The sequence below is a fragment of the Petaurus breviceps genome, unplaced genomic scaffold (assembly GCF_028583685.1).
Source record: "Petaurus breviceps papuanus isolate PSGF00001 unplaced genomic scaffold, PetGlider_PUasm1.0 90740, whole genome shotgun sequence".
Classification (NCBI taxonomy): domain Eukaryota; kingdom Metazoa; phylum Chordata; class Mammalia; order Diprotodontia; family Petauridae; genus Petaurus; species Petaurus breviceps.
Window position 1 is genome coordinate 5,376,078 of NW_027187330.1, and position 20,762 is coordinate 5,396,839.

A 20,762-nucleotide genomic window follows, 5' to 3' on the forward strand; every position below is an offset into this window, starting at 1 on the left:
AGGTGGGAGCTGAGTGGACGCCAAAGGTAGACAGCAGCCCTGGAAGGCGCTAGGCAAGCCCTTCCACCAGCCGTGCCAATCAGCCCTAAGCCCCCCATCCCCCCAGAGATGTAGACATCCACGCCACCTGGGGCGGAGCTGCAGCTGCAACTTGACACGTGCCGGCGAGTCAAGGGCAAGGAGCTCTGCCCCAGGCACGCCCTGTCATTCCGCCTGTAGAGGGCGGCCGAGGCCTTTTCTCCGGTTTGGGGCGGAGACCTCGCGAGATTAAGTTAAAGCCAGCCCGGAGGTGGGGACGCCGAGCACACGCTGCTCTCGCGAGATTCGCTCTCCGATCCTCCTGTCAGTCTCCCTGCTTCTTGTCCGCTGCGGGCCGACTAGGGGCTTCAGCGTACGCTGCGGGAGTGGCCGTAGGCGCGGGGGAGGAGCGGCTGCGGAACGGGTAAGAGCGGTCGGGGTTCGCACACGCACACACCGCACTGCCGCACTGGTGCGGGGCCGTTGGGGCGGCGGCGAGGGAGGGCCAGAGGGAGGTGGGCCCACTGACAGGCCGGGGCCTCGGCCGGCCATTCCTTCCCGTCTCGACCTTCCGGTTACCAAGTGCGGACTGGCCCGCGTTTGTCCTCCTCGGGCCCGGCCGGTCCCCGGCCTTCTCCCCGCGAGGTCGGGCCCCGCTGCGTTCTGGAAGGAGGTGTTGTCCCGGCGCAAGGTCGGGGAGCGTGGACCGGGCTTCCCCGGGCTGTCATCCCGGGAGCCGGCAGGCCCTTTGCGGAGGCCCGGGGTTATGACCCCGAGGCCGGGCTGAGGCGTCGGGCTTGCAGAGTTCCCCCCAGGGAGTGTGATGGCAGATAGAACTCGCCTAGCGTCAGGGGGAGACGGATGGGCCTTGGCGGAGGAGGGGAGGAGATGAGCGTGGGCTCGGTATGCGAGGGTGGGGATCATCAGAGCCGAGACGTGGGGGGCGTCGTTGCCTGGGCCGGGGTGTCAGCTCCCCCCTATGCACGCGGGTCTGTAGACCCCAGCCGAGACTGCCTCGAGCTTCAGCCTATTGGACATTTCAGACTGGACGACTCGGCTCCACCTTCCCCTGGCCGTGATAGCCTTCGTTGTACAGGATGTCCTCAAAGTCAGTGCAGCTTTAAAGTTGGCAAAGCTTAAAACGGCTCTCAGACTTTTGGAACACCCTGTTTCTGCGCTTTCAAACGAATTTTTTTTCTGTCGAAGGCACCACCGTTCTCTAGTGCCCCAGACTTGTAATCACGTCCTAGTCCTTGGCTCCTCACCCCACAACTAACCACTCAGTTGTCCTTACCTGCACTGATAGTGTTTCCTCCCTTGAGGGTTCCCTATACCAGTAAAACCACTTGTCCAATCCTTATTCCCATAATTAAATATGTTTGAGGGAGGATGTATTTTACAAGTGTGAAAACCTTTTCTTTGAAAATTAACCAGAGGTTGCCTAATAATCTTTTTCTGCAAATTTAAAATTAGAAATCTAGTTTAGCAGGATTAACAGCCTCTGTTTTGAACTTGGAGAGCAGCTAAGCCAAGTTAGATAATGAACAAAGTGAATAGGGAAAGCATTGTGATTTTTTTGATCATACTAATTGACCTTATACAAGTCAGATCTTGTCAAGGCTTCTGGTCTAAACCTTTCACAACTTAATGAATTAAAATCCATGTTTAGTCTGATATTCTTCCACCATCTGTTCCACCTTTGCAGCTTTATCTGAAAGGACTAATCAGTTTTGTACATTCGGCACACCAGTTAAACTGGATGAATCCCATGACATTACTGTACTATTCAAAGTAATTAAACACTTTATTCTGAATACTTTTTTGTTTACATAGTTTTGTATGCCTAGAATACCCTAATCTCCCCTAAATTCTACCTCTCTCCCTAATCAGAAGTGATTTCTACTAATTTAAATTTCACATAGAACTTTGATCTCTTATGTATTGATGATTTATTTTGTATTCTAGCTATTTGAGTATATAGTATATTGTATCCTGTCCTGATGCCCTTAGTCCCCACCCCAATACACATAAGGTCTATAAGGGATGTTTTATTTCTTTTTGTATCTTCCCAAGCATTTATAATAAAACTGTGAACCTAGTAAATGCTGAATTAGTTTAGTGTTTGTTGAATGGAATTATATTTATATCTAGCAATTATAGCACTCATGGAATGTTAAAGATAAGTTGTTTTTTATTTCTGGAGATTATCTTTCAGTATCATGGTTAGACTTTGAATTGTCTAATCAGTCAGATCTACCATAGGCTAGTAAACAATGGAATTGATTTTGGAAGAGTTCTTTATATTTCATTTGTCTGCCCACCTAAAGCCCCTTAAAACCCAGCCTATTCTGAGTTGTCAAACATTAAGCAAATAGCATTTTGCTAAAAACTATTTGGCTGGGTTGTTCATGTTTATAGTTTATTTTTACACCCCCCCCCCCTTTGAGTTTTGAAATTTTTAGATCCCTGATTTCACTTATTCCTCTATTGAATTAAATGGTAGTTAAAGCTGATGAACAGTTGATGAAATAAAGGGCTTTTGCATAACTGTCTAGTTACCCAGAGACAGAGTCTAACAGAGACTAAGTCACTGAGTTAATGATTTCATCTTGAATACATTTTAAATTTCATTTTAACATCATAGCTCTGCACTTAGTATTTTGAAGGTAACATTTAACAGTTACTTATTTTTATGGGAAAAGAAACCCCTAGAAGTTTTGCCATTTTAAAATTGGGAAGGGGGGAATAGATTTTTAAAATGAGCACTCTAATAACAGTGCCATATTTTCTTTTATTAAATATATTAAGGCTTTTGTGTTTAATTTTGAAGACAGACCATTGTTTTTGTTTTTATGCTTACAGAACTTTTATGAACAGGTTGGAGTTTCTAAACAACTGAAAAGTTTAAGATTATTGGTTGTAAATATGCCCAATGTTTTTCTTTTCTCACAGAAACTTTGTTAATCTATGGCACCGAGCTTTTTGACAGTAGTAAGATAACGTTCCTGTGGTTTTGTTTGCAGTCTTCCTAAGACCATGTTTTTGGTGAAATATATTTGCCAATTTTTCCATATTTGTTAAGGAGAAATTTAAAACCAATAGTTCTTGTTAAAAGACTAGAAAGCTAATTTTTATCAGGACTTAAAAACACTGAATTAAGCAGATCCATGTGAAGCCTATGCTATAGTTCTTGGAGATAGTTTCAACTTCAGCAAAAGTTAGCTAGATTTGGTGGGATTTGAGAAGTGATAGGTTCTATTTCTTGACAAATTGCTCAAGTATGTATCATCATAATTTACTGTGTGCAAGAGTGAAGGACATACTATGTTGCCTTTGCATTGTTTACAGTAGAATAGGGGAAATAGGATTAACATGAAACACATGACCATGTAAGAGAAATAAAACCACCACCCACACAGTCCTACACATTTTTAAAGCAGAAAGAAGAGTTTTAGTGGATTTCCTGTAAAGCATTTTTATCTTTATTTCATTATATAGGATACAAAGTAGATTAATAGGCCAGAAGGGTTCAAGGAGCAAAGAAATCAGTCACTGAAGATTTCTTAGCCATTTGAAGTAATTTGTGAAGAACCATCAAATATTCTGGTGAAGATCTTATGATATTTGTATTACCTTCACAGGCTGTATTATTAAGAATATTTGAATTATGCATTATAGAAATCAAAAGTCATAAAGACCTAGGGAAACATTATTTTCTCTAATACATGTACAGTAGTTTTTGTTGAAATAATTTTTCCTTTATGATATAGCATGATGTACTGAAAAGAGTAGTAGTCTCCATGGAGCACAAGATGTAGGTTCTAGACTCAGCTGTGTAATTCACTCTTAGTATGACACTGAGCTAGTTATTTTACTTCCCTGAGCCACAGTGTCTTGTTTAAGCTAGATGATTTGTAAAGTGCCCCCCACTTCTGACATTCTATGATTTTGTGATTTTTTTACTTAATAAAATATTAAGTGTTAATTGTAGACAGCATAGTACAGTTAGAGATTCTGGAAATAATGAAGCAGCTTATCTTACTAAATGGGTCTCTTGTTTTTAGGGCATTATAAACTCAACGAAAAGCTACTTTTCATACTCGGGTTTTTTTTTTAAGTGAATCCCATTTTATCACCAAAAAATAAGAACCACACATATTTATGGTATATAACACACTTTGTCCAAAACAACTTAACATCCTCCCAAAACTCACCCCTTGTCTAGATTTTTCTTTTTCTGTCACATGTACCACTATCCTTCTAGTCACCTAAGTTTGAAACTTTGGAGTCATCCTTAATTGCTCATCCCCCATTAGATCTGGAATTTGTCTCCTCCAGAGAGAGGGCCATCACTTTTGTTCTGGTACTCATTACTTAGAATCCTAGCAATTTTAATAACCTCCTAATTAGTCTCCTTGTCTCAAGTCTTTTCCCTCTTCAGTCTGTCCTCCACATACTTACTAAAGTGATTTTCTCAAAGCACCATATCACTTCCTTGCTCAACAAGCTCCAGTGGCTCCCTGTTACTTGCAGGATCAAATAAAAACTCTCTTTAGTGTTAACTTATCTTTAGAACGTTTTGTAATTTGGTTCCAACTTCCTTTTCCTGGCCTATTGCATGTTAGATCTTTTCACATATTTTTAGGTTCCATCCCTGGGCCTTTGCAGATTGTCCGTGCTTAGGATACCCTCCTATCTTCTCACCTGTTAAGAGTCCTAGGTCTCTTCAGAGCTCAGCTCGTCTTGATCCTATCAGTTGGTAGTCCCCCCACTCCCATTGCCTGTGTTTATTTTATATATGTGTGTGTTATTTGCCATATAAAATATAAGCTTTTTAAAGACTGCTTAATTCTGTCTTCTGGTACATGTTCATTATTGGGATCACTGAGTCACAGGGTATGAACAGCTTAGTCACTTGTATAATTCAAATGAATTTTAACATACTTTTTTGGATTACATGAACATTTAACTCAGTTTTAGTCAGTGTAATCTACCTTATTATTTTAAAAGTGGTGGCAAAGAAAGGTATCACCCCCTTTGGTGTACAGGGTCAGTTTTTTTTTTTAATCTAATCTTAAAATCACTGGAATTTGAAATACCTGAAATTCTAGTAAATGTGACATTGGACTCTTGCTTAACTGATATTTGATCTGTTGTTGTCTTAATAAGTACTCAGAAAACTCAGAAAAGGTACTGCTTGATGATTAGAGGCAAGTTTTTTTCATTCTTTGCTCTCTATTTTAGATAGGTTGAATATATATATGAATGGCTTTGGAAGATTTTTACAGTGGATATGGTTTTCACATTTTAAGTTATGTCCTAGATTTTTTGTTCAGAATAAACATCTTTCAAGAAAAAAAGCATTATTCCCATAGCCCTAACATGAAAGTTTTTTTCCACGGAAAAAGCCTGGATGAAATATTTTCTGGCTTTTTTCCAGCCATTAAATTTAGAAATTTGGTGTAAATTTTGAAATATTTGCATTTAGCTGATCAGATTCCTAATTAAGTAGTAAACAAAATACTTCTGTTGTTGTATACTTTGTAATCAACCCCTAGAAACTTTTTTTCCATTTTTTGTTTTTGATAGTGGCAGAACCAGCACTAGAATTGTTTTCCTGAGTTTGTCCTGCGCTTTATCCATTATATCAACTATGACTACTAGTCCTCATTCCGACATTTGGGACAGAATAAACTTGTAGTCTATTCGACAGTCAGCTAGCATTTATTAGGCACTTAACCCTGTGCCAGGCCGTGTGCTAAGCCCTGGGGATAGAGAACGCAAAAAGCAGTTCTGCTCTCAAGAATTCGCGTGCCTAGACTAGCCAGTATCTATAGATATACTTATGTCTACATATAGACCTAGATAGATTTCATCTATATACACAATTGTGTGTGTATGTGTAGCGTGCACACGTGCATGCAAGTGTGTCTGTGTATACACACACAAGCACACGCACAGATGAAGAGAGCCTGCCCCCCTCGGTGACCCGAGCCCTCGCCTGCCTTCCTGCTCCGTTCTCGGCACCCTCCAGGGTCTGCCTCTCACAGGTGGGCTTCCTAGGCCTTCCGCCACACCATGCTTATGCCACCGAAGGCGGTGTGTCTGACCTGGGGGCCCTGGGGCGTCGGAGAGGGGCCCGGATCCAGTTCACAATGGGAAAGGGCCCGAGGGCGCGCCTCCTCGGCCTCGCCTGCACGGGCCTGTCTTTACCCATCAGGGCTTGCGAAGCAGCCTCGCCCTGCGGGGGGAACCCTTCCCCTAGTCCCCTGCGCCTGCGGACGTGCGAGCTGCAGCCCCAGCTGTGGCGGCCTGCTGACGCAGGAGTCAGGTGACAGGGAGGGGCGGGGCAGAATCCTGGGTTAGCTCCGGGATAAATTTTCGCCCCCATAGCCGCAACTGCTGAATTGGCTCTGCAGACTTTGTTGTTTCCTGGCTTACTCTGGCTAGGAGGAGAGCCTGGCCCAGTCGGCGGTGGTTAGCCACGAACGGTATGCAGTCGGACTGCAGTGGGACACCCAAGGGGGCAGGAGGGACAGGAGCGGAATGAGTTTATATTATTTGGGTTTGTGGATCGAGATGACCCCGAAGCTAGGACTTTAAATGGCGTATGCTGGTTTTCGGAGCCAGCCCGAGCCTGGTAGCTGCATTGTCAGACTGAAAGAGGACCATTATATTTAGGAAAGGGCAGTGAACTGACACGTCACAGAATACAGGGCAGAAGGGAATCTTTCTTAAATCTGCAATACTGCTAGAAAGTGTTCTTGGAAACCTAGAAAGTTGAATGAATCAGTTTGTAACTTGAAATAGAAAAGCATTACGTGGCATTGTGCTACAAAACTTTGCGGTCACTTTTCAGACTAGGTTTGAAAGTTTGAAGTGTTTGACTTACACACGCGTAAATCCAGCCCTAATGTATGCATATTTATTTGTGCTGTACATATATAGTCCATATTGATTGCCTGTGGTGATCTAAGGAAACAATTTTTTAAATAATTAAAAATGGTAGTAGTGATTTAATGGATTATTGTACTTTTTTCTTTTCAGAAGATCAGACAGTTGGAAGGAAGAAAACCAAGTAAAAGAAGAACCTCTTCAAGGTAAATTTAAGCAATTTAAGAAATGTAATGATTGTTATTTTCCAGTTTTGCAACGGAAATATTTGTTTAAATTATTTTTTATTTTGGACTTGATAAACACCAAGAAATATGAACATTTGCACATGAATCCAGAAATCTCATATGTCTTGTTTTTTAAGAAGTACATACTAAATTCACCCAGTAGTTCCAGAAACTGACCCTATTTGTCTTTATTCAGCTGAATTATTTGTACTGCTAGCCAAATATCATTTGGAAATACTAATCAGGAAACTCAGATTTATATTAACAATTGGGATTAAGTTTTCTTAAATTTCAAATATAAGTTTATCCCATAGAAAGTTTCCAAATGCTTGCAAAAGTAGATTAATATACTAAGAAAAAGTAAAACTCATAGTTTTTTAAATTTTGAAATAAGATTTCTGAGATCTGGGCATCATTCAAAATGAGAGATTGTCAGGGATTCTTAACAATTTTTCTGTTACAGACCTTTTTGGCAGTCAGTTGAAGCCTTATGGACCCTTTCTTAGAATAATACTTTTAAGTGTATAAAATAAATTACCAGTTTTGATTTTATTTTTACCAAAATAAAGAAAACAATTATGTTGACCGACAGTCATCAAAATAGTAAAAAAGCAACAACAAATCCACACATTCAGGGGTCTACTGAAGTAGGGGTTCATGGACCCCAGATTAAGAACCTTTGTTCTAGTCCAGTCTTCTCATTTCACATGTGAAGAAATAGGGACTCTCCCTACTCCCAGGTAAAAAATTTGCACAGTATCTTTTGGCTAATTAGGGACAGAGTTGAGGCCAAAAGCCCCCATAAATTTCTTGCTTGGTAATCTTGTCCCTAACTACGTTCTTATCAGTCTAAATATATCATTATTAGCAGGGCTGTTTTCTGAAGGATTTTTGATAAGATTGTGTGGGAGGAACGAAACACCTGAAAAATTATGGTCATTGGTCCTTGGTAGATAATTTAAAAAGTGGTTTGAATTCTTTTTTTTCTTTAGGAAAGACTGATAAGTATTAAATAATGATTTCTGATCCAATTTATAATTCTGACCTTGATGTCACCAGGATTTAAAAATTGAATTACAATTAGGACCAGACTGAAAATCTTTAGTTAGTAAAGTTAATTCTTACTAAGGAATGAGTGAACAGGCTTACTCCTTTCTGGAATCATTTTTATTTTAACCTGAGCTTCTTAGCCCAAATGAATCTGTGATGGATGGGATCTGTTTTTAACTCTGCCTGCTAATTATTAATCCACCAGGGAGTGATATACTTGGAATCAGCCACTGAGCAGCAAACTCCTTTTCTCTTCTACAGCCTTGTACTCTTTTGTACTCAGAGTAGTCTCTGCTTTGGGGAAAAACCTACAGCTTGAATAATAATAGTCACTCATGTTTTTATAGCCCTTTAAGGTTTACAAAGGGCTTTACATTTAGGATCTCCTTTGAATAGTTCTTTAATAGTACTTAAGCTTTTCCTAAGTCCACTGTCTCATTCCCTGATGTGACCTCAATCAGGAAGCATTTATCAGGTGCCTACTGTGTGCCTGGATCAACTGAATGTACTAGGTGTTGTTGATACCGGCATAAAGAATGAAACGATCCCTAATCTCAAGGATTTTTCATTCAGTAAAATGCTGCTCTGAACAGGATTATATCCCTCTCTGATAATAGACAGGTAGTATCATCATTTTACACGTGAAAAACTGAGGTGGTACGGTCTTGAGTGACTTGTTCAGTGTTACCCAGTTAATCATAAAGCTGGAACTAGACAGGTCTCTTGCTTTTCCCTGAACATGACAAAAAGCTCTGATGATCTCTGCTCTTTCAGCTGAGTTGCGCATGTTTTAAAAAACTATCACTGAATTGCAAGTGGAAGCCTCTATGTGGGGAAAAGCTTCTTTGTGTCATTGAATAAATTTATTCTTTTTCCTTCCTAAAGTAGGTTTGGACGTGTTTCATTGAATTTATCCAAGTGTTTTTCATGCATTTCTCAATTCTGGGTGGGGAAGTACAGGGCATGAAGTGATTTTTCAGAACCTTTATATCCAAAGGAAAAATCAGAGATTTAAATTTGTGGTACAATTGTGTTACCTTTCACTACCTTCTAACTGTAAGGGAAGTTGTGCAAAATGTTCTTTAAGTTGGCCATAAATGGCTTTAGAGTTCTTTGAAAAAATGTGAAGGTGAACAGTATCAATTAATTTTCTTATTTTGCTTTTATTTACTTAGTAAATCCATTTGATCCTACCTCCATTATAGCCATTTATACTTGAACCTGCATTAGACATGTTAACTTAACATGTACCATTGTGGTAGCCTTAACAGATCTCCCTGCCTCTCCTCCCTCCAGTACATCATTTACATATTAACAAAGCATGCTTCTCTGTGCTCTCTGGATTGACTTTGTCATTCATTCACTTCCCTACAACCCTTCCCTCATTCATTGCTGAAGAGTATAAAAGACAAACTCCTTAACCTGGCATTGAAGACCTTCCACAGTCTGTCCCCTTTAAATGTCCTCTGTGTTCCATCCACGCTGTTCTTACACTTCTCTGAGTTCCCACAGAATGCATTTCCTTTTCATTTAGCTGTGGAAATCTTCTACAATCTTGATGAAGCCATGCTGGATGAAGTCTTCCCTAATGTTATAGTCCAGTGTGATCTTTACTTATCAAATTTCCCTGAAGCATTTTTATGTTCATTACATCTTCTTTGCTCTTTACTACATTATGTCATGCCTATTGTCTGTACGGCACATTTCTTCATTGGCACATTTCTTCATTACATCGTGAATCCTTGAGGACAAGAGCTCTGTTCTTTCATCTTTGAATCCCTAGTACTTTTGATATTGTGCATATAGTAGGTGCTTAGTAAATGCTTGTTGAATTGTACTTTGTGCTCTTTAACCTGCAGAGATGCAGATAGAAATATAACAAACAGCCTGGGAGGTTTTGAAATTGACTTAAGCATTTGTTTTAAAATAGTGATGGAGGTGTAGAGTGTATCTTTTTACCTTCTCTAGGCCCAGGGTCTGGAATATAACCTATTTATTATGATTTCTATGGGGAAAATCAGATGGCAATTTATAATACCTTTTCCAGAATTGCAATCTGTAAAAGCTACCCTTACTCTCAAAGAGCTTACATTCTAAATTGGGAGATAATACAAGTTGGGAATAGTGAGTGGCCAAAGAGGATGTTTTGATTTGGAAATCTTTTTAGAAAAAATATTTAAATATCACTCTTTGTTTAAAAAAAGTCAATTACTGAAGTATATATTTTTTTCAAGATTGAACCTAAGTGACTTTCAAATCTTGGGATATTCGTATGAACTGAGTCTAATTATTCCCAGGGAGTTAATGAGATGATAAAGCCTGTTTGAAAAGCTTATTTCTAGAGATCTTTGAATAAAATCAAGTGTCCCTAATTTTTAAGTCTTAATAAATAAAGGAATGTTTTCCTTGCATTGGTTCTTATCTTTTCACCCTGTGATTGTATAGTGCCAACATTTTGTCTTCAAGATTATATGGTTCCAACATAGAATGAAGAAAAAAATTAATATTGACCATCTTCATGACAAAATATTTAAATAATTTTTAAAAAACCCATAAGTGAAAGTTAGACTGTGAGTATTTGTTGTTTTGCCATAACAGGACTGGATGAAAATCTCAATCCTATTTAAACTGGGTTCACACAAGGAAAAATTTGGTGTTAATCCAAGTCAGCAATAGTCATGTGATAATAATTTAAATTGGTACATTTTAGATGTGGTATTTTTTTAAGTCTCAACTTACTTGGTTTAATTTAGAATGATTTGTTTTTACGGTGCTCATATTGTGCTGTTCCTTAAACTTATATAACTCCTTCTAGCTTCATATACAGAGAACCAGCTTCCTGAGGCCCCAAAGTGGTCTTGTATTATTAGTAACAAGTTGACTTCCTAGATTACATAATCATTTTTATAGGTCACTTGTAAGATGGCAGTTGGACTAACCCTTTAAAGCATCCTAACAGCTCTTTTGGAATCATAGAATTTTTAGTTGGTAGAATTTTAAAACTTGAAGAGACCTTGAAGTATTCTAATCTAACCTTTTCTGAGCCTAGAGTTGCCAAGTTTTGTTGATTCTCTCTTTACAGTATCTTTACATTTTTTTTATTATGAATTTAAAATCACCAGACAATATTTCAGCATATAAAGAATAACAGAAAGATTGCATATGAAACTTCTTCACAGTATTCCTTTGCTCTCTTCTCCATTCACAATACTTTATTCTAGTTCAGTTATGCTCCTGCTACTGTGTCTAGGATAAACTACAAACTCCTTAGGCTGACTAAAAAAAGTCTTTCACAATTTGTCTCAAATCTACATTTCATTGTAGAATTGTACATGTACAAATACAATACAATTGTACAAATACAATATTCAACATTATACATGTTGAATCCTCCCTAGTAGATTTTAAGCTCCTTGAGGACATGGATTGTCGGTTTTCATTTTTGTGTCCTCAGTGCCCTACACATCATTAGTAGGTATTTAATAAATGTTTGAATTTACAAAATTGGAACACATGACCCTAGGTAAATTCATAAATATATTATACTAGAATTAATGTGAAATTGTTTGAATTTGAGAGAAGTTGCTTTGTAGATTCAGGGAAATCATAACTTAGTCTTTTCCCAAATGTCCATTGATGTGAGGCATAACAAAAATTTATAGAATTTGAGAGCTAGATGGGAAATAATGAAAATCAGTAAATTTTTAATAGTTGAAATGTCTAAAAATGGTACATTTAGGGAGATGCATTGATTTTCACCTTACTACTACTGTGCTATTTTTTTTTTAAAGGAATAGGGTTCATCATGAATATATCACAGGACCAGAGTGGCAATTCCAGCAATAAAGAGCCCCTGTCCAGGTGCTGTGAAGCCCGGAAGGAGTTGGAGCATGCCATTGGTGGTGTTCTCAGGGCTGAACAGCACATTAAAGACAACTTGAGAGAAGTATGAAGTTTGTGCATGTATCCTTCCTAGTCTGGGATATAAGTACAGTTACTTGAGCATCATGCTAGTGACTGAAAAACCAAGTTCATAGGGTTCTCTGTATGGCTTACCATTTCACCATTTCACCTCTGCTCTGTATTTTTAATTCTGTTTAGCTGTCTTGACAAATTTAGTTCTAGGGGAACTAGAATCCACTTCCCCTACAGAAATTTAGTTCATTTTAAGAAGCATTTATTCAGTAGATCTACAATGTTTCTGTACTGTGGGACATAACAAAAGACAAGTCAAAGAATGCATCCTATTGAACATAGGACTTCTGAAAGAAAGAAGAAAAGTATTGTCTTCATGTATAAAGGACAATACATTTTCAAATACCATGCTACCTGTACAATTTTTTTTTAATCCCCTACACTGCCTCTTGTAGAATCTCGGTTATTGAAATATATCTCTCATAGTTCTAATGTAGTTAGTAGCAGAATTAGTTAATTTCAAAGTTCTAAGAGTTTTGAAGTGTGATTTGGTTATATAGCAAAATGTGTTTGAAAAAAGGTAGCATTCATGTAGACTAATAGATAATATAAGTGTGTTGTTTGATTTTTTAAGGCATTTTGACATAATCTTGTTTAAACTGTTATCAGTCATTTTCAGATGTTGACATGTATGTAGTAGCATGTCTGATTAAACAGGTATTACTATGAATGACTCCTTTTTCTATGGGTATTGGTAGTGAGATAACTGCTAGACCCTGACTCATTCCATAGAAAATTGTAATTATAATGTCTAAAATTACTTATATATAATAATTATTTATGATTCGGTTACTGTCGTAAGAGAGTCCTTTTACTGACATTTGCTATTGACTCTAAGGTGTTTTTAAAAAAAACTTTAGAAAAGTAAATATAATGGTACAAATGGTATAAAAAGTTCTGTGGGCAATACCGGTAAAGTTTTAGGGGCTAGGCATGTCCCTGGAAACTTAAATTACAAAGGCTTTGTGCCGGTATTTAGATGAACTTCAATTCGATTTTTAGCATCATTGCTGTCTGAGGTCTAATTGAACTTGTTGTATCTCTCTTAGGTTAAAGCTCAGATACACAGCTGTATAAGCCGTCACCTGGAATGTCTGCGCAGCCGTGAGGTGTGGCTGTATGAGCAGGTAGATCTCATCTATCAGCTTAAAGAAGAAACCCTTCAGCAGCAAGCCCAACAACTCTACTGGGTAAGATAGGCTTACAATACTTTATTTATAATTATAGACTGGGGGCTCGTCTAGTCCAGTCTTCACATTTTTTGGGGGGTGGGAACCAAAGCTGGTAGAAGTGAATTAATGAGCCCAAGGCCATCCCCACAGGGGCCCGGCTGAGTCTAGAATCCCGATCTCCTTCCTCTCAGTCTGTTATTCTTCACACCGCTGCACACTGTCTTATGATTTTCCCTGTTGTAAGATGTATGAATATGAATATGTGAATGTATATTTACACGGCACCTGCCTATGCAGCTGTAGATGAGCAGATCTCAAGTAGAGGCTGAAACTTAAGTGACCTTTCACCCGGATACAGAATGTGTTTTCAGTAGGGTTCAAGTCATGATGTGCTTCTCTTATAGTTACTGGGACAATTCAGTTGTCTTATTCATCAGTTGGAATGCACCCGGAGCAAAGATCTGGCCAATCAAGTCTCCGTGTGCCTGGAGAGGTAAGTGACCTTTGGATGCCCTGAACTGTTCTGTTTTTTTATTTAAGTGTATATTAGAAAAAAGAAGTTTTAGCTGTTGCTTTGCTTTAATTTTCTTAACCTTGTGTAATTGAGATTTTTCTGCTCAATACATTTCATATAACTAGTGGTAGTAGTCTTAATTAAACAGCCATGTCTTCCTTCTTCCTTTTTTTTTTTCAAGTACAATAGTATATAATTAGTTAAAAGGTAGCTTGATTTTTTTTTTTTATAAAGTGGAATGAATGGTCTGGAAGTCATGGGAAAGTTTTTCTAGTTCTTAATGATTAAGAAAGAAAAATTTGCTTCTAGGCTGGGTAGCTTGACCTTGAAACCTGAAGATTCAACTGTCCTGCTGTTTGAGGCTGATACAACTTCCCTTCGTCAGACCATCACTACATTTGGCTCCCTCAAAACCATGGTGAGTACATTTAATGTTTGTGATAAGAGCACGGGAGCTCTTTATGGATTTTCCCCTAGTTGGTATGCCTCATGGTATGTAGGTTTCGTTTAAGCTACTGTTTGATGGTTTTTATGAGAATTTGTATATAGCTTTGGTGTTGACCCTCCTTTTAAATTCTGTTTATTCTAGTCAGTTATATTGCACCAAAATTCCAAATAAGTGAAAAGTTTAGGGGTCACTTATTTTACGTCACTGAAGTAGATTCTTAAGATGCCGTTAGAATCATTCATGCGACCTAGCTTTTAGATATTTGCTCTTCATATGACATACTCTCTAAGGTCTGAATTAATGATATGTTATTAAGAATCAAGACATAAATTTTGGAACAAAGGCATTTGCTGCTAAGAGTGAGTTTTTATGCTTCTGTCAGTAGATAGTGGGGCTTTTCTTGTTTAAGTAGGCTGTGTATAGCATAATTAGTTCTGAGAATTGTACCTGCACTATATTGGAATTTTATAGGTCATGAAAGTGGGACCCTAGAAACTCTTACCCTGACTTCATTTTAGGAATGAGCAAATGGGGTGGAGAGGCAACTTGTCCAAGGTCAAAGGCCTCTTTATAGCAGGACTATAGTACCAGAGCCCATGTTGTATTTCATTTCCATTTCAAGTGAAATACTTAGTTTTCTTGTCCTTGGGTTTGCTTTACTTTTAAGATTGGGACTTTTTTCTTTCAATTGATAAATTACTCTAAAACTTCAGTCAGTATGTATTACAATTAATAGTTTAAATAAGAACCAGAACCAAAGAAAGTACAAACAAAATCATAGTAAAAAAAAAAAAACAACCTCCAAATAACAAAAAAAATCTGGCAAACAAAATGAAAAGGATGGGGGTGGGGGACACCGTATGATTTGAGGAGGATTGAGAATTTGAAATTTTGTGGTTTGATAAAAAGGACAACTGTTTCCCTTTAAGCAAATCCCTGATCACTTGATGACTTGTGCTGCTTCACCTAGTCCTGGACCACCTGTAGAGAGAAGGGCTTCCGTTCCCAAGCAGGAGCAGGTAAGTATACAGCTGGTCCTGGAGCTAGGTTGACTACTTAAGGATGGGATTTCAGTTACGTCAATTTGTGGGGTGTTTCCAGAGCTAGCTGAGCTTTTTTCCACCAAACAGGACTTGGCACTTGCTGAATAATGAGTGTTGTACTGTTTGACACTTTGGTTGATGGGGCTAAATATCACCCCATCCCCTAGTTCAGGCCATCATCATCTCTGATTCATCACTCCTCCCTCATTATAAACACATCGGCCTCTCCTGGGTGGCATGGGGACTGGAGTCCAGAAGATCCAAGTTCAAATTTAGTCTCTGGCATTTACTAGCTATATGACCCTCTGTTTGCCTTAATTTCCTCCACTCTTAAAATGGGGATGACAGCACCCACCTCACAGGGTTGTGGTGAGTATCAAATAATATTTTTAAAGCACTTAGCCCAGTGTCTGGCACCTATCTAGTAGGTGCCGTATAAACAATAACTTCCCTCTCCCTCATCATTTTTTTTATGTCTATCTTTCTTTTTATTTCTGCTCACTCACTATCATAGTTCAGGCCCTCATAACTCTTCCCTGAGCTATTATAATAACTTTTCTAATTAGTCTTCATCTGAAACACAACTGCAAAAATGATTGTGAGGTCTAGGTCTGGCCACGTCATTCCCATGCTTAAAAATTTTCTGGGGTTCTTGTTGTTTATAGTATAAAATAGAAATTGCTTAACTTGGTGTATTTAAAGCCTTCTACAGTCTAGCTTCAACTTACTTTACTGCTGTATTTACTGTAAGAGCATAGAGCTCAAAGATTCTTTGGACCAAACCCCTCAGGGAAGTTTGTGTTCCCCAAGGCCCTGTCATTTGCTGGTGGAAGACCTGTTTTTAGATCTTTACTTTATAACTCATTTTTCACTGTGCCAAGCTCTTTCCTGTTGCATGAAGTGGGAATGGTCTAATGAATATAATTAAGCAGTGGTGTCATCTGATTGGCAGAAACCATCATCCTGTCCTTCATTTATCCCACTTCGTGACTGGCTCCTCAGAAGCAAACCAACCTCAACTCATCAGTCTCCTTATGTACCCAGCACCAACACCCAGGATTGGCTTTACAAAAAGCAAACTTTTACAAGCAGCCAGGTACTTGTGTGTATGTATGTGTGTGTAATTCCTTTTTTATGATTAACTATGCTGAATAGAATAATTTAGTGGGGAACTGTTGATGTGGAGGGTGATAAGGTTAGAATACTTTAGATACTAATTGAAGATCAGAACAAATACTGAATTTTTAAGTTGTCATCAGTTAATTTAGAGATAATGGGTTCAGTAAACAGTTTAACATCTTTGTTACAATGTTCATAAAACTAAGAATTGTGCTAATTGTAGCAAGAAATGTTAACATTGTGCTTTTTGGATAGGGCCCCTCCCAAACCTGCAACTTTAATATCAGTAACATCTGGGGCAACTTCAAGGGCTTGGAAAACTGGCTCCACAAGCAAGATACTTCTGAGAAAAGAAGCCCCCAAAAGCAGAATAGGTCCTTCTCTACAGAAATAGAAAAAGGGGCTGACCCAGAGCTCCCTGAGCAAGAAGAAATGGATCTTTCTGATTGGCTGGTTACCTCTCCTGTGCCTGAGAATGGCAGCTTTGAAAGAGATGAGAAATCAAAGCTTTTCCAACTTTTCAAGGAAGATTATAAAGTAAATGATTGGCTTCTTAAGCCTGGTTCCTGCACTAATTGTCAGGGCAACCAACCCAAAGGTGTAGAGATTGAAAATTTGGGAAATCTCAAGTGCCTGAATGAGCACCTGGAAGGGAAAAGGCCTTTACCCTCTTCCCCCATATCAACTGAAAATTGGATTGTCCAGCGTCATCAGGTACCTTTTAAAGTTGAGGAGGTATGCAAAGCTAATGAGCCCTGCACCAGCTTTTCAGAGTGTGTATGTGAAGACCAGTGTGAGAAGGAGGCCTTGTGTAAGTGGCTCCTGAAGAAGGAAGGGAAGGATAAAAATGGGGTCCTGACAGACCAGCTGCCAGTTCTGAAATCTGAGCCAGTGAAGCTGAAACCTTCCTTGAATATGTGGCTCTGTCCCTCTAGGGAAGAGGAACAGGCTAAGACACCAAAGCCAACTCGTTGTACAATTCCTGAACCCCTCAAAATTTTGCTGGACAGCCCTTTGTCAGATTGGCTTGCCAAAACAAAGCCCAAAGAATCAAGAGCACAGGAAACAACCAATCCAGATAACAAAGTTAGTCAGGAAGGATTGTCACCAACCAAACAAATGCATCCTAACCCCATGACCATTTGGCACCACCCAATTAGTACAGCTGATTGGATATTGCCTTCGGAGAAGATGGGAAACTCTGGCCAGCCCCCTGAGGAAGATAAAGATAAGTGGTTATTCCAGGTAAGCATGGCTTAACAGTGATAGGATGTCTAAGACTGATTTTAGATCTTTGTAATATATCAATGGCATTGAGTGATAATTCACATTTTCATATCCCTTTAAAGGGTTGTAAAGCCATTCGGTTCAGCAACTTTTAAGATAAGTTGTATATAGATGTTATAATTTATATTTTACATCAGGATTATGTGACTTGTTCCATATCGGTCACATGCGGTTTTCCTCATTTGGATGCTATTTCCCTTCCCTTGAGCACTCCCCACATTCTCAAATGTGTAGGAGAAATAAAGCCAGTTCATTTTGTCATTTCTGAAAGCCAAAAAGATCAATGGTTGTCCAACTAATCTTTTTAAAAAAAATTTTTTGGCCTACCTAAATAGGACAAGCAATTTTATTTCAGCCTTCTATTCCTCAGTTGTTCAATATTAAACTCTCTTATTCATACAGGAATTTTTCCTTAATTCACCCCTACATGAAGAACATGCCTTTCCCCAGGATCGTTATGGCCTGCCAAGAGTTTGTGATCTTTTTGCCTGTATGCAGCTTAAAGTTGATAAAGACAAGTGGTTGTATCAAACCCCTGTCCAGGTAGGTCTCCTCAGATGTGACTTGTTTATTTGCATCTATGATTTTATGTCAGTCACTTGCTTTTGCCATCACATAAATAACTAACAAACTGTCAAGATGATCTTTCAGGATGGTTTAATTACTGGTAGGGAGATCTTTGTCATTCGTGGTATTTTAACTTTTAATTTGGATATAATCCCATTTGCTGACATTTTTATTTGCTGAAAACATCCTCAGACAGATTTAATCTGTTAATCCTTTTAAGACTTAAATTTGCTTAACCACAGGAACAGACTGAACTCTACCCAGAGCAGTCTCACAATCTATTGCTCTGATTAGGTTGTTGTTCAACTGTGACCTCATTTGGGGGTTTTCTTGACAAAAGATACTGGAATGGTTTGCCATTTCCTTCTCTAGTTTGACAGATGAGGAAACTGAGGCAGATTGAAATGACTTGCCCAAGGTCACTCGGCTATATAGTCTGAGGCTGTATTTAAACTCATGTCTTCCTGACTCCAGGCACTGAGCCCCTGAATAATTCTATTATATAATTTGGTAACATGGACCTGGCTAGTTTCATAGCCTTCTAGGTTTTGAATGGGAAGTAATTTTCAGTGGTCATCTAATCCCACTTTTTTTTTTTTTAAAACATGGTGGAGACTATAGATTTCTTTTTGGTGTTGGTGGGGAATGCCTTCTATTTGTGACTTTTGCTACTATGGTTCATGAAAGACCTATTACATCAATATTTAGATAGATAAAAAAGACTTGGGTTGTTTTTAGACCTATTATACAAAGGAAGGAAGTTCAAAGGATGTGTACAACAGCATTTAAATAGACATTAGCTCTCTGATATTTTAATAGTATGAGATATAGTATCTAGTAGTATGTGATAAAGCAACCATAGAAATCAAGTTTGAGTAATTTGAACTATTTCCCCCCTCCCAGATATGAAGAAACCAAGGAATCTTCTTGCTGATCACCGCACATCCATGAACTGCAGCTTGCTGAATCATTGTATTTCTGGGTCTTACTAGTATTGTGTTTCTTTTCTGCCAAATTTTGAACTAGTGAGATTAAACAATAACATTATTACTAAGTTAACCTAAGAAGAAAAAAACCCACCTGTGAAGAGTACACTCATTTTTAACTAGTAAGTGCTGCATCAGGGTATCTACCCTTTACAAAGACCTCTGCACCTGCCATTTAGATTGTCTTGGAAAGCATACAATGAAATTTCCAAATGAAGTCATTTTTAAAAAAACATCCAAGTGCAAGCCTTCTTAACCAAAAGTATTGCCCTTTCTGCAGATTTTGTCTAATTATTTTTCTTGGATCCCATCTTAGTGGCCATCAATGATTCTTTTGGAAGTGTCTAGCTTTTTATGAAGTGTCTAGCTTTTTAAAGGGTATTCTCATTAGTCCAGAAACTAAAAAGTAGAATGGCTTTTACCCTCATTGTTAGCTCTGCTCCAGTTTTTTCCTGTTGTGAAAAATTAGAAACCTCTACAGGTTATTGGGCTGTCTGGTTATCTTATGCCCTGTATTTTTTATTCATTTGTCAAGACAGAGCACAATGTGTACTGTGTATGTAATGCAATTAGTTGCATCTCACTGTGTAATGTTTCTTGGAGTTGAAAGTATTTTAATAGCCAAACTGTCAAAATTAGTTGATAAGTAGAATGAAAAGACAGTGTGCTCAGTACTTGGCTTGCCATGAAATACTGTTGGCTCCATTATACTTGAACAACGTAGGGATTATTGGTGCATCCTGTGTAATTGGAAGATCTTGTACTGCAGCACTATAGAATGTAAATAGCCAGCATTTCCATGGTTATCGTAAATATAGAATACGAGGATAATTTTGGTTTAAGTCCATAAAACATCTTAGTAGAGATTGTCTTGACTACTTGTGCCTTGGGGCATTTATTTATGAAAAAAAATTGTGAAACATTCCCTCTAATGTCCTTAAGTCAAGCTCTGTCCTATTATTAACAAAGATTTGTGCTATTTTTACATTCTCTCAATAGGAAACTTTTAAAAGTCTCTTTCTTCCCTCTTTGAACTTTAATTTTTGGAAATCCTTAGCCTCAAACTGGGTTAGGGGACCTCTAGGAGGTCACAAGCTTCCTGAGAGTGCTCTGGACCACTCCACTAGTAATAATTTTATTTTATTCTATGTCTAAATTTGTATCAGCATCTCTACAAATGTTACAGTTGTCCTGCCCAGACTCAACCTTATTTAGAACAAATTTAAGGATAGCTGTTTGGTGCAGCCAATTGTAGATCCTTTAAATTAACTTAATATCTTAGGCTCTTAGAAACTTTGTAGACTTTAACTGTGTCTACATTTATTCCTCTCGAAAAGATACTATTGAGTCTGTAAAACATTGTTTGCAGTAATGCATTTTATACAATTGCTGATGATCCTCATTAAAAGCATAACCACCATAATTGTCTTGTGTATCTGTAAAGTTTGTCTAATTTTAATTA

At 38.4% G+C, this 20,762-nt stretch overlaps 2 protein-coding genes across 4 annotated transcripts in view; one reads left to right on the plus strand and one right to left on the minus strand.

Moving 5' to 3' along the window:
* Positions 1-20,762, minus strand: part of CPN1 (carboxypeptidase N subunit 1) — a 472,336-nt gene that overhangs the window by 444,420 nt on the left and 7,154 nt on the right. The gene's annotated exons all lie outside the window — the stretch shown is intronic.
* Positions 285-20,723, plus strand: NCOA4 (nuclear receptor coactivator 4). Of its 3 annotated transcripts, XM_069067216.1 has the most exons (12): positions 334-364; positions 395-442; positions 7,066-7,118; positions 11,981-12,135; positions 13,214-13,354; positions 13,741-13,829; positions 14,160-14,268; positions 15,228-15,317; positions 16,294-16,437; positions 16,716-17,705; positions 18,150-18,290; positions 19,218-20,723. In XM_069067216.1, exons 4-12 carry the CDS (start codon positions 11,995-11,997, stop codon positions 19,221-19,223), a joined length of 1,851 nt encoding a protein of 616 aa, XP_068923317.1. In that variant the 5' UTR covers positions 334-364; positions 395-442; positions 7,066-7,118; positions 11,981-11,994; the 3' UTR covers positions 19,224-20,723. The 3 variants fall into 3 exon arrangements, with proteins under 3 accessions (XP_068923316.1, XP_068923317.1, XP_068923315.1); XM_069067215.1 differs by having other exon boundaries at positions 285-442; XM_069067214.1 differs by lacking the exons at positions 334-364; positions 395-442 and adding an exon at positions 6,374-6,509.

What these genes read in the sequence shown, in the direction of transcription:
- NCOA4 (XM_069067215.1), top strand. Translation starts at nt 11,995, where the DNA reads ATGAATATATCACAGGACCAGAGTGGCAATTCCAGCAATAAAGAGCCC. An exon ending in TTGGCTCCCTCAAAACCATG is followed by an intron (nt 14,269 to 15,227) that starts GTGAGTACATTT and finishes TTTCCCTTTAAG; the next exon opens with CAAATCCCTGATCACTTGAT. An exon ending in CCGTTCCCAAGCAGGAGCAG is followed by an intron (nt 15,318 to 16,293) that starts GTAAGTATACAG and finishes TCTGATTGGCAG; the next exon opens with AAACCATCATCCTGTCCTTC.